This window comes from Pagrus pagrus (genome assembly GCF_965226575.1).
Source record: "Pagrus pagrus genome assembly, chromosome: 13".
In the NCBI taxonomy this organism is placed as follows: Eukaryota; Metazoa; Chordata; class Actinopteri; order Spariformes; family Sparidae; genus Pagrus; species Pagrus pagrus.
This window is the reverse complement of record NC_140197.1, coordinates 5205613-5219137: the sequence shown is the minus strand read 5'-3', so window position 1 is coordinate 5219137 and position 13525 is coordinate 5205613. Positions and strand designations below refer to the sequence as shown.

Below are 13525 nucleotides of genomic sequence, written 5' to 3'. Positions count from 1 at the left end.
GGAGGGCAAAACTGAATCTTAATGTTGGGCCATAAGCTATGAGCAGGCACCCATTGTAGTTTATTGTTATGGTGCAAAATGGTACTGGGATCCTTAAAGGAACAGTTCACCCGAAAATGGAAATGGATGGATCATTTACTCCTCCCCATGCTGATGGAAAGTCTGGTAAGGTTTCGTACGGTGGCCTATGGGTGCAAATCACAACAGCAAGTCAGAAAACAACTTGCCATTGTGTTTTCTGACTGGCTGTTGTGATTTGCACCTGCTGGCCACCGTAGTTTTGTACTCCACAAAACATTTCTAGAGCTTCACAGCAAACAGGGTTGCAGCATTCTCCTAAAATACTGAAGTAGCTGGGGGCGGGAATAAAAAACATAATTGGCTCCACGCTTGTCCAGCATCTCCAGCAGCCCAAAGATTCCAAATTTATTTTAAAAGACATTATTTACAGTACACCCTCACCATGGGGTCGAGCTTGCCCACTTCAGACGGGATGCCCGTTAAAGCTTTTAGCGTAGCAGCTACGTGAAGATTTTGGCTTTCTGAAGGGCTTTTTTTCTGTTGTTATTCTACATTTAAAAACAACCCCAGCTACTTCAGTTGCTGAACACTGTTTTGCTGTGAAGCTCTTTTGACGCTGTTTTGTGGACACACAACTTTCCATCAGCATGGGGGTGAGGAGATAATGACTGAATCTTTTTTTTTCTTTTTTTCTGGGGAGTGAATCCTTCAATTGATTGACTTCCTGTGCAAAGTGTCACTGTGCCCAAGCTTGCTTAGATTATATAAAATAATAATTAATTAGAGATCCTTTTACCTCACACAATAAAATTGAATAAACATTATTTTATCTTTTTTTTAATTCATTTTTAAATTTTGTTTGGCCAGAAATATCTGGCAGGCCAAATTAAATCTTATGACAGGCCAACTTTGGCATGCAGGCCCCAGCCCTGCCCTATAAACAACTGGCAGATACTACCGTTGAGTAAGGCACTGAGAACACCCTACTGATCCAGTGGAACAAATGATACTGTGGTTACACTGGGCAGCTCCCAGGGGAGCTGTGACAATCTAAACCTAATTCCATAAAACCAGAGGACCCTAGTTTGGGTCTGGTTCAAAAACATTAAGCCTTGTTAACTCCAAGGGCATGGTTTGTATGTTGTCTGTTAGGTCCTACATTTCCCATAATGCAACACCAACCCAACCGCAACCTGTTCATAGTTTCTAGTCTTAAAGTCAAAAAGTAACCCCGAGCACATGACTATGACATCATCCATGTTATTTTCTCAAACTTTCTGAAGCTTCTCCTGATCCACAGAAGACATTATGGGCTACAGCTGTTTTGACTGGCTGAATGGTACTGCCCATGTAAAATTGGTGGAGGGCCCCTTTAACTGTAGGTTTGAGCATACGGCAGGGTGTAGCATATGGGAAAGAGCTGGCTCCATTAATCTGGCAACAACTGAATTACCTTCAAACACTGGCCTGTTTGAAATGTCTGAATTCATATGTTGAAGGCAGAGCCGTGTGCATGTGTCTAATTTCAGGGAGAAATCAACAGGATGAGTCTGGTCTGTCTTTGACTCATCTGTTTGCTTACGTGGAGTCTTGGTTGAAAGAGGCGCAGCCAAACCGGATCCCCGGTCCGCCCGGTCCGCCAGGCCCGTCTGCACCCTCTCCGCTCTCCATCCCGATTCCCAGCGACCTCCTTCCCTCCCTCCGCCCTGGATTGGAGGCCTGGGATCGGCTGCACCTCTTCGCTCGATGTCGGCGGCAGACGGCTCCAATTTGGGAGAAATGTGGACCGAGTGATGTGTAAAGTGAGCGCTCGAGGCAGAGCTAGCCGTTTTCTCGCTAGAAATTAATTTAAATTCCGTTTCAGTGCCGTTATTTTAGAGGACGGTTATCCGGAGCCTGGAGAAAAAGAAGGGGAAAAGAAGCAAAACAAGAACAGCTGACGGCGTTACGTCGCCTGTCCACCTCTTCCGATTGGTTCGTAGTGAAACCATGTTGCCGTTGTTCGCTATTTTGATTGGTCAGACGTGCAGGAGTGTGTTTGTTATTGGCTGTTAGGGTGGAGTTGGCTTTGTTTGTGTCCGTCCATTCATGTTATGTAGTCTAGTTAAATCCAAACAGTCTCTTCTGTGGCCAAACACTGTAAAGAAAAAAGAAAAAAAAGAAAAAAGAAAGATGTATTTTGTTACCGTTAATGTAGTAACTATTTGCACATAGCTTAAATACAAATTCCATAACTTTTGTTTAATTAAATGTCAACTTACACAGCTGAATAGAAATTCAGTCCGGAGACTTGCAACGAATAGACGGCGGGGTAGCTTGAGGAGCGGCCTGATGCAGTACTAATTTTATACTTTAATTAAATTCAACGCAGTTTTAAGCCTAACTGAGTATGCCGAATTTATCAGAACATCCTATTCATCCCAGAAAATTAATTTCTTCTTACTTAAAATATCTGGCTTTTTAATGAAGTTTTGAATTAGTGTCACTCAAGAAAATTAAACTTACTCAAACATTGTCAAGATAAAGCAACTGCTATGACCAGTTAAATTCAATCTATAAGAATTTATTATGTCTGTCTTGAAGAAGTCGAGAGATCCCAAGTCCTGCTGTCCAATCTACAAATCCCCCTAACAACACTGTTGGGCTTTTCCCTGAAGAGGGCAGTAGCTACAGGAGTGAGCAGAAGTTACATCCCTAAAACCTTGTGACATCAAAATACTGCAACCCTCCTTTGACCCCTAGTCCAACCTTAAACCCTGGAGTTGTACACAGGCTACCACGAAATGTGCTACAAGAAAATATTTATAAGGCGATCTATATTGGGGTTTTTTGTTAGTCTTGTATGTTGTTTTTGCAATAATTCATTACATTTCAGCTTATTAAGCTTTGTCTTGTTATATTATGACAAAACATCATTAAAAAATACAGAATTTTGCTTATATCGTAACCATGATGACATCGTCAGGGTTATTTTCCCAGAATTTGGAAAACTCCTCCAGAGCTACGGAAGATTTCATCAGTTTTCATAGGCTGAGTTCCATTAATAACCAGCAATGATGACAATGATGTGTTAGTTCAACGAACTAGCCCTTTAAGAAGAAGTCAACTAAAGCAGAAGAGTAATAATCTACAGACAGACATCAAACATATACAGTAAAGTACTTACAAATGAGAAGAATGTCAATACAGTGAATACACAGCATGGAAATATGAACAACATGTCACCACATTGTGTGGCCTGTAAATATCCTCTTTATTTATTTATTTACTTGACAAATATCACAATGTGTTGATTGTTTTCCAGTTACTCAAAAGCACATCATATTTACGCACATGGCTTTACTGGCAGTTATATTCCACAGAGGAGTGGTTGATACAAGGATGTGTTGGCCGGTTCAGCTTCTGACACCTCGAGGACTGCTGTGGTGTCTCAGTGCTGTAGAATAAGAGGACAAACATGTTAGAATTGATTTCAGCAGATAGCAGTAGATTATGTACCTACAGTATATGTTTGTGTTGCAACTGATAATAGACATTCAAGACTTAACATATAATCAGTGCTCTCTTCAGAATGTTGTCAGCATGAAAAAGCCTCAGTCATGGGTCTCTTGAATGGCATTATTCATAAAAGATATTTCACTACCATCACCCAAAAATAATTTTGATCTATAAGTGTGACTACTTGAATTCTGTTCATGTAAGTGACATAACCATTACTATAAGAACTTCATGATAAAATTGAAGGTATACTATTTGTGCTTAGAATGTCTGTGTGTGTGAAAGCTTTATTCTTGACCTTGGAAACAGTAGTAACCAATATTACCAGTGCTAAATTACCTCAGCATACGTAAAAAGTTTGGAGCCACCTGTTACATTGACGTTTTCTGCTTTCCTTTAGCAATGGCTATTGTAATATAAATAAAAACTGTACGATTCAGATGCCAAATGTGTTATTTACATTTGAAGTTCCTCAAACCTCCATTTTTCACCCCGTTTGTTTTCCACACCAGAAAAGTGTACATGACCCCAGATTATTGAACAGTGCAATTGGGCTCTAAATATTTTGGAAACCCATTTTATTTTGGGCCTTTTGCAGTCTCCTCAGTGCTTGGATTGAATAGGTTATAAACTGTGATTTGTCAGTCAATAGCAGACTTGTGACTCAAATCATTAGTCCAAGTCTCAAGCAAGTCCCAAGTAAATGTTTCTTTGGCAGGTAAAGTCGAGTCACAGGTTGTGTCAAGTCATGTCGAGTCGAGTACTACTTAATTAGGCAAGTCAAGTCCCAAGATACTGCAGTATCCAGTCTGTATAAAGAGAAAAGACAAGGTATTAGTACTTGTCTAATAATGATATTATTGGCTTATTTATCAAAGCTCAAAAAATGTTACAATGAATTGAATTTGTAGCATAATTGTTGATATTCATTGAAATAAATGTAATCAAACAAAAAACAAATAACTTTTTAAAAGCTTATTTACTTCTTGATTTCTTTACGTTCCAAAAAAGAAAACATCCCCTCCCCATCACTTGTAAACAATGAAATTCTGACAGCAGGACAAAAAAATAAATAAATAGACTGATGACGGATCTCTCTCTTGGTCTGACCAGAATCTTACAAAATGTGGAACTACAATCTGTAGATGATACAACACTCCTAAAATCCTCCAGATCATATGTTATAGTCAGGGTTGTTTAATAACCTGTGTGTGTGTCTGTGTGTGTATATTCAGTTTCATTCAAGACCAGTGATGTTGTGTGAGACTCGTGAAGGGTTGTCATGTGTGCGCATGTACATGGTTACAGATTATTATATTATTCTTTATTTAAAAATTGTAACCCCCTTATTTTTACAGAGTGTGTCAGTAATTACATCTTTTTTTCTGTAACTTTACAGAAATACAGTTACCTTTTCTTTTTATCCTAATTACGTAATTCTGTTACATGTATATATCCATTACTCCCTAATTGTGGTTATGGTCATCTGTCTGACTTTTGGCAGCATAAGCGTGGGGGGGCTCTGGGTGCAGGCAGAATGGAGAGAAGTTTATCTGCAATGTTCCCATGTAACCTACTGAACTATGCTGTCTCTTTCTGCACCTTCAGGTGTCAGTCTGGATGAACCATTCTACAGCATTTTCTTCTCCATATACAAAACAATGCTTTTCTGAAAACACTTCATAAAAAATAACATCTATTTGTAAAGAAGAGTTTCAACAACCCAAAAGCATGAAAGACCATTCCCAAAATATAGAGATGTCCTCTCAGCCATCGGACTGCACCGAATGAAGCTTCTGTGGCACGTGATTCCAAACTTTTCCACTTCAGTGGATCTGTGGCATTTTAGTTCAGTCTTAGTTCAAGGTCCATGGGCTTTTATCTTGATGTTTCAACTATATCTTATGGTCTTAATCAGTGTGTGAATTTATGATAGTTGTCTCAGAGTTGAGTCAAGATATTTTGTCAAATTTTCTACTATATATCAAATGGCTAATTTCCATCAAAAGTATCAAATTTGCAGAAAATCCACCTTCAGCAGTAGTAAATAACCTCCAATTAAACTACCATAAGGGGTGAATCATTAAAATGTGTGCACTAAAATACAATTGAATAATAATGTTTACAGTCAAGTTATACAATCACAGCTTCATGTTTGTATTAAAGACAGTTTGACACATGTACCTTAAAATCCCAGATCACCATGGCTCCATCCAGACCCACACTGCTGTACTTCTCCACTTTGGCTTTCTCCCCAGACACAACACACAGCTGTCTGCAGGACACAACACAACACACATAGCTAATCCAGTGCAGAACTGTGTATTATTGAGCAACAACTACTAAAGGAAAAATTGGATAGCTTAGAGCACAATGTAGTGTGGCTGTAAATGCACAGACAGATGTTCACATGTTGCTACAGAGACAAAGAATTCCAATATGGCCACTAAAGGGACAATAGTCTTATGCTAGTGAAACCCTTTTTTATTGAGTGATCTGTACTATAATTGTCTGGATATATTAAAGTTCCACTTATATGCTTCTACACAGTTTAAACTGGTATATCTGTGACTCTTATTTTGAAAGGCAAAAGACCGAAGTGTTCTGTCTGTTATGCGCTGCACAGACTGACCCCACACATGTTCCCACAATGGAGCCTCTGTGTGGTTATTTCATGTTTTCTGTAATGTATATGCGCCCTCCATAACCCTCGGCTACACTATAGGCAGACATATGCTGATAGATGTCCTCTTAAGAGAGAAGCTGTAACATTTAGGTATTATGACAGTGGTTCACACAGTTTAAGAAAGCAACAGCACAAGCAACAAAAAATCCTATACTTACCCGGTATAAGTACATCTGGATTGCACACATGTACAAACCTAAGAGTCCCTGACATTTTGTAGGATCATTGAGTCAGATTCTGTCAACACTACAGACGACATGAAAGCAGTCAGAGAACACATATCTCCAGCAAGGCCGTACAATCCTGTTAAGCTATAATGCAATTCTGCTTTTAAACCAGATGGTTCAAGAGACATGAACTGAACCATACAGACCACCTGGTGGTGTTATTGGATCCACGTTCACAATGAATGTTTACACTTGATCTTCATTCCATGGCCTTTTCACCGTGACAGTGGTAAGATTACAAGGGGAAAGTGGGGTGGCCTGCAAACAACAAAGGTCTCTGACCGGACCTGAACCTGGAGCTTTGTGGTTTATGGTCAGTGCCTTAATTTCAGTCTAATCTCTATTAATCTCTAATATATTCTTTTTAAGAATAAGATCAGTGGCCCTTACGTGATGCTGTTTTGATGAAGGGTCTTCAGCTCGATGCTGTCGTCCTCAGAGGCCTTCTTGTCCAGGTTTTGGAAGAGTTGCATAGCTGAAAGACCACCCTTTGAGCTCTGCTTGGGGATGTCAAGCTTCTTCACAAACTCCAGAGCACCTGGACCCTTATAGGTGAACTGGTAGGGGCAACAGTCATGACCCTGACAGAAGAGAGATCAAGGATACAGTATAAGTAAAAATAATTTCAGTCAGGTAAAAAGGCTACTAGCTGCACATCTATTTTGAGCTAGGTAGCTAATGGCCGCTAGTAGCTACAGCTAAAGATAGCTACAGGAAGTCTATAGAGTGCTGCAGGGATGACATATTTTTTCTAGGCTAAAAGTTAACTTCACGCAGATTCCCTGAACAAAAATGTCTTAAACTAAAACAATGCTAAAAAATGCTAAAGCTCTGTAGATTTGAGTGGAACTGCAGAGTTGGTGATATTTCTCCTCAGGGTTCATCCACTGTGTACTGATCGTCATTTGATCCATTGTTCATATAAAAATATAAATTCTTGCATATTTAAATCAGGAATAAGGATTAGGATCATTGTAATTATCAATATTAATCAATATATTATGCACATATGCATGTTAATACGTATAAATAAATTTTACTTCGTACTATTTGTATGTGTGACTTTCACTATTACCAAAATAATATTTTAAGATGATGTTATTACTTTTACTCAAGTGTGACTTTTTGGTACTTGATACAACACTGGTTGCTGAACACACTTATAAACACACAAAGAGACCAGGTGGTAATTACCGCAGCAACAATCTCAGTGGGGCTGACATAGAGCACACTCAGCAGTGGCAGACGGTCGACCGTCAGCTGGGTTACCCTGGATGGACAGAGGTTAGAGAGGTGGTGGTGATAAAATGTCAACAGATACCCACATAAAGAACATGAACTCATATGGAACAAAAGTTTTAGCTAGTGAAAAATGAAGAGAAAAAACAGAGGCATAGATGGAAAACACTTTTTTAACATTAAGTAGACACTTCATCACTTTCATATTATCTGAATATTGATACTGATCATAATGATGGAATAAATGGCTCAGCAGCAGTACTCACTCCTTCCCCTGCGTGGCATCAGCCACAGTGATGCTGCTGTTGTGGGCCACCCAGGCCAGCTGGTCTCCACTGGGGGAGAAGGAGACGCTGTGCACCCAGCCTCCACAGTCTTTATGCTCCAGCAGCACCTCACCAAAAGGCATTTTGGCCCCCCAGGCAGTGGGTCCAGGCCTGTCCTCAATGTCCTTGATGTAGGCTGAGAACACCCTGAGAAGCACAGAGATCTGTTGTAGTTTGATGGCTCTTGGACCAAACATTGAATTGCTTGAAGTGCAGTTGGGCTTGCTGCTTAGACTGATATACTGATGTTGTTTAATTTGTTTGAAAAGGTCTTCAAATGTATCAACATTTCTATTCAATAATTCTGGACCTGCCTTTTCTGTCATAGTCTGATTATATTATTAATCTGGAGTGAGCAGTTACAAGTTACATTTACTTTGTTACATGAGTTGTACTTTTTTTTTTTTAGTAGTTTTCATTCAGCATACTTTCATACTTAGTTAAGTTGATTTTTTGTGAAAAAATAATTACTTTTACTCTGTTACATTTGGATACATACACTTTGCTACTTTTATTTATTATTTCATGCATTTTTGCACATTCTGTTAAGAGTCAGCTGGTCCCAGGTCTTGCTGGAGCTCTGTTATCCCACCACAGCCACACCTCCACATGACTGTTCAAAGCAGGATAACGGCTGAAGCTACAACAGGAGCATGGCTTTTAAATAGCGCTAAGTACTAATATTTACAGATGAATCAACAAGAATTTTGTTTCTTAAGTTACTCACTGCTCCAGTAACTTTTTCAGTGAGTAATTTTGTCTGAATTAAAGTAGTTATTTTGATGTCTACTTTGACTTCTACTTGAGTAATTGTTTTTGAAATGTACTTTTACTTAGTACCATAGTCCATCCACCTATGTTATTAATATATACAAAGCCAACAGCAAATGAACAATTAATAAAGGAAAAAAGTGTCAAAAGAGATAGCATTAAAGATATATTACAGTTATATACAGTAAGAGTTGCACTTATTGATATCAGTTAAGACCAATATCAGTGTTAATGTTGCTCTCTGTCTGAAGGGTTAGGGTTAACCCCAGAATTTGAAGTTTATTAGATAAAAGCTGTAGGACAAGTACGATAAAGTACAACATGTGCAAATCACAAAAAAATGAGCACTTAATTCAAAATGACCGACTTCTTGTCAGGTTTAGGTCATGGTCACAAGAGACTTTTTTCTAGGTCTAGGCTTAATACACGTCTACCAAATTTCATACATGTATGTGAAAATAGTCCTAGAGGCTGTGTTTAAGGGGGCGCTAGTGAGACATTTTGCCACGCCTATGGCCAAAACCCACAAAATACGAACATTTCCACCACTTTTAAATTTTGTGTAAAGTTTGAGTCAGAAGTCAGAGTTTTTTAACATGTTTAACCCCTCTAAAATGTGATTCTTTTGGAGGAAATTTTAATAATGCCTTGAGTTCCAATAGGGCCTTCACAGCGCCTTTAGTGCTTGGGCCCTAAATATGAACATATTCTGTCAGAAGTTTCTGGGAAAAACTGCCATAATGTTTTTAAAGGTTATTACTTTTTTATTGTTTAATAAACTGAGTGGTTTAAATGGGGAGAATCAGAATCAGTTCAAGGGGAAAATAACAGATCTTTGGTAGTGATTTAGAAAATCTAAGTCTGCAGACATTCAGATTTACAGAAAGTGGCCATAAAGGACATAAAATGTCTGCAAGGGAGCCATCACACACGTAACAATTAGACAGTGTGACAGCCCTAAACCCTTGTGGACTTACAGGAAATGTAACTCAAAGTCTGTGAGTTTTGGATCGTGGACATTATGATTGTGCCAGACTCCAGTTGGCATCCCTTCCTGTACTTCACAGTTTTACAAGTTGTCTCACCTGCATTGGAGGTCTGCAGATCCAGCTGCCAGGAGGATGTTGTTTGGATGCCAGGCCAGACTGAGGACTGTGGAGCGAACAGACTTCTTGATGTGCTTACTCAGCCACCTGAGGGAGAGTGGTAAAATGTGCATTTGAATGTGCTCAGGAAGTATCGTGGTATCAGGTAAGAAGTAGGAGGTGCATTACGTCCAGACTGTGTTGTTTGACCTTTTTCAGACTTACAGACTGGACCGCTAATGAAGTAAATGATGTTGGCCTTCTGAACCAGACATCAGTTTGAGTCTTATGCATAAAACTGGAATAGTTCCGTTTTGATCATGCATTGCTCACCAGTCATTCTCCTCCTCAAAGTAGCAGACAGAGATGAGGCGAGCTCCACTGCCCAGGGCAAACTTGTTCTCCAGGGGAGACCACTTCACACAGGTGGCTGCACGGTTAATGCGTACCAGAACCAGGGTGGGCTTCCACACACCATCCTTCAGAGTCCACACGTAGGCATTGCGGTCGGAGGCACATGTCACAATGCGGTTGGACTCTGGGGCCCAGTCAATGCCTGTGAGCATAATTATTTATTATTATTAATAAAAAATGTATTATTATTTTCAAGTGTCAAAGGATGGATAAATGGTGCAATGCAATACAAACTAGAATGGCACTCAGTAGAGCGCATACCTCCGCCAAGGCCCAACAGTCCCGTTTAACTCAATGAAGCCTAATATCAAACTTAAGCTCACCTGATCTAGGATCAGCATCAAATTGAACTCACTCATAGATACCTGACAAATCAACGAAAATGATGAAAAACACCCTATTTGCAATGTTGAAGAAAGTGAGAAAAAAATCCTGAGCCTGCCCCTTTATCCGGATCCACACCAAAATTTTCTTCGGATGTATTTTGTCAAACATGTCACATCTCGCCTCTGTTTCTGTTTAGATCACTGTTGGCTGATAGAGGTTAATGTACCTGTGATCCGTCCACTGTGCTCAGTCAGCTCATGAATCTTGACCCAGTCTTTGCCTTTCTTCTCATAGATGTTCACCGCATTGTTGTTAGGACTCACTGCAATCTCTGTATACAAATGTGTGCACAGAAGTTAGGCAATGTAACCACTTCATAATAGTAATATAACAACACATATAAATATGAAGTCATCAAGTTATCAAATTCAGAGAGTTTCTTCATTTATGAATGTGCCCAGTACATGTCATGGCTACCAGTCAGTCACTTTTTATATAGAAATACAAATGAACAGTATGCCTTGGGTCACTCCTACTGGAAATGGAGTTGAGCTGATGCAAAGTATGTAATATAATATAAAATAAATGAATGACCATACACTGCAGTGATCAACACAACTGTTACGTCAAGTACAAAAACAGCAGAAGACATCCTGCAGCTGAAGAGCAATCATTTCATTAGGCAGTGCTTTTTGAGTCCATTTCCTGTATTGATAATCAGATTCCCTGCGGTTCTCCTGGAAACATTAATGCAATTATCGGAGGGAGAAAATGCATCTGCATTGCAAGTGTGGTCCCACCCTGTATTGAATCCATACTATATGTTATGGAGAAAGAATACAGGAATGTGATCCAGGTCTATATCTGCACATACATATGTTTTCCTGTATAGGGAAATGCAGCCAGGCTGGTATGTTTGTTGTTTCACCTACGAGTCCTATCTTTGTTCCAGGTGTGGCATGAGAGTGGTTCGAGGCCAAAACTGTAGAGTGACATGTCTGAACAGAGGCAGGAGCGGCTGCTGGAATGTTGCTGCTGTCAGGGCTGGTCTGCAGATGAGCTGCTGCAGGTCCTAGGATGAGATCAGGGAGGAGGACAGTGAAACACTTTGCAGAGAAACATGGTTTTAAAGACAAAGCGAAGCTAGTTTACTATATGTGCATTGAAATGTTATCTGGAAATTAATTGTAAAGTTGGTATAAGACTTGCATACTTTTATTTAATCGTAAAATCCTTTATTAAGTCACCTTAACACCAGATTGGTGTTGAATACTTGGAAGTTTTGCCTAAATGCACATTAAGGGTAGACTTACAGTATGTGTGAATGAGTTTACTATCTACAACAACTCTGCCTTTCACTCATTGGTAGCTAAGTAATGATTGTGAGATAAGAGTACACCTTCATCAGGAGTGGCGCTAGCTGTGCAAACATACTTATACTGATACGTCTGTATTTTTCTCTGGCTTCTAATGCTAACCTGACCCTGACTGTAAGCAACAAACCTTGGATTCTGGAATACACAGATTTCAGTTTGTTTTCTATGATCATCATAAGGCAAAGAAGAATTTAGTTCCTAACAGACTGAAATGTTTTTAGCCCAAGAAAATATTACTTAAGACATTTACATTTAAGTCTATTCCAAGCATTACTTTTGGTGCCACATTTATTGTCACCCTTCCTTTTCAAACAGACAAAAGCAGATAGAATAACTGATGAGAAGCAACATCCCTTAGATAACACAGATTAGCATGTCTGGAATTCTATAATACTTTTCTTATTAGTCTTATGGACCAGATGGACAGCATACATCATCTTTACCAGCTCATTCGATGTGATCAAAACAATGAGAGCTGAGGTCTTTGCTTACCTTTGTGATTAGGGTGAATTTGTGGTGGTGGTGAGAGGTGCAGGGCTGTATCCGTGGACTCTGGGCAGTCGACACGAATGGAGCTGTGCAGTCTTACTGGGTGAAGGAAGTGAAGGGAGTGAAAGAAAGGTGGGTGTGTCTGTTAATAGCTATTGAGCAAGCACCTCCTCTGGAACAAGTTTGTTGAAATAAACCACAGTCTCTAGTTGGCAATAACCATAAGGCTGGCAGTCACCAATATGTACACACATATGTACACAAAAATAACCCCTTAAGAGATATACAGCCTATAATTTTGCCTTTAAAGCTGTGTATCTCTCAATTTCAGTGATGTATTTACTGAATTTTGGTTATAGTTTAAAGAGTGGATTAGGAATGCAACAAACAATTATCAATTATTCCATCCATCCAGTTATTGTCATTCGCTTATCTTGTGCCCAATATAATCTTCCAGAGCCTAACGTGATGGATTCATATAGCTGTTTGTGTTTGACTGACAGTCAGTTTGTCTGATTTTGAAGGTGTAGGCTATTCTGTTAACAGAAGACATGCTGTGTTGCCAGTGTGGAAACTAAATAGCCCACATTCATATTATAAACAGCACACAATAAATAATTGTTATCTATATTAGCATTTTAGTCATTTAAATCGGCCTGTTGAATTATCTAACAACACAAAAACTTGTAGAGAGTGGGATGTGAGGAGTGAGTGAGTATACATATCTGACAGATCAATAATAGCCTATATAAAATATAAGAACTACGGTCCTATATTTCTTTCCCTTGTGTTTCATTATTAATATATTCCCTGTATTAATGTAGTTTGAGAGGGATAGTTCTGCTCAGTTGATTCATAAAAGGAAGCAACTTGATATGAATTTGATTCACGTAATACTTAAAAAATACGTAAAATTAAGGTTGATCCATGAACAGACATCACAAATCGCCTGTGTAGAGTTTTAATAGGCTGTGGTGTCATAATGAACAACAACTGAAGACTGTGTACAGACTGATCAATGTGTCTGATAACACTTAAATCAATCGGACTCGGATGTAACAGGATG

At 39.2% G+C, this 13525-nt stretch overlaps 2 protein-coding genes across 4 annotated transcripts in view; both read right to left on the bottom strand.

Moving 5' to 3' along the window:
* wipi1 (WD repeat domain, phosphoinositide interacting 1) overlaps positions 1-1984 on the bottom strand; it is a 29744-nt gene extending 27760 nt beyond the window's left edge. For 2 of the 3 annotated variants that reach the window (XM_084372084.1, XM_084372085.1), the window contains exon 1: positions 1604-1983. In XM_084372084.1, the coding sequence (XP_084228210.1) occupies positions 1604-1692 (89 nt within the window). In that variant the 5' untranslated portion in view covers positions 1693-1983. Of the gene's footprint in view, positions 1-1603 lie in introns of all 3 variants that reach the window. The other variant, XM_084372086.1, reaches the window with a different exon arrangement.
* A 1258-nt stretch (positions 1985-3242) lies between these two features.
* LOC311267474 (actin-related protein 2/3 complex subunit 1A-A) lies at positions 3243-12572 on the bottom strand. The gene is made up of 10 exons (XM_084370558.1): positions 12463-12572; positions 11527-11666; positions 10821-10925; positions 10187-10409; positions 9854-9961; positions 7938-8144; positions 7627-7702; positions 6823-7013; positions 5704-5794; positions 3243-3457 (listed from the first exon to the last, which is right to left on the bottom strand). Exons 2-10 carry the CDS (start codon positions 11588-11590, stop codon positions 3452-3454), a joined length of 1071 nt encoding a protein of 356 aa, XP_084226684.1. The 5' UTR covers positions 11591-11666; positions 12463-12572; the 3' UTR covers positions 3243-3451.
* Between the last annotated feature and the right edge of the window lie 953 nt (positions 12573-13525).

Coding starts and splice junctions, on each gene's coding strand:
- LOC311267474 (XM_084370558.1), bottom strand. CDS start 11,590: ATGTCACTCTACAGTTTTGGCCTCGAACCACTCTCATGCCACACCTGG. Junction 10,410..10,820: donor GCACAGTGGACGGATCACAG/GTACATTAACCT, acceptor TTATGCTCACAG/GCATTGACTGGGCCCCAGAG. Junction 8,145..9,853: donor TCTGCAGACCTCCAATGCAG/GTGAGACAACTT, acceptor TGTGCTTCTCAG/GGTGTTCTCAGCCTACATCA.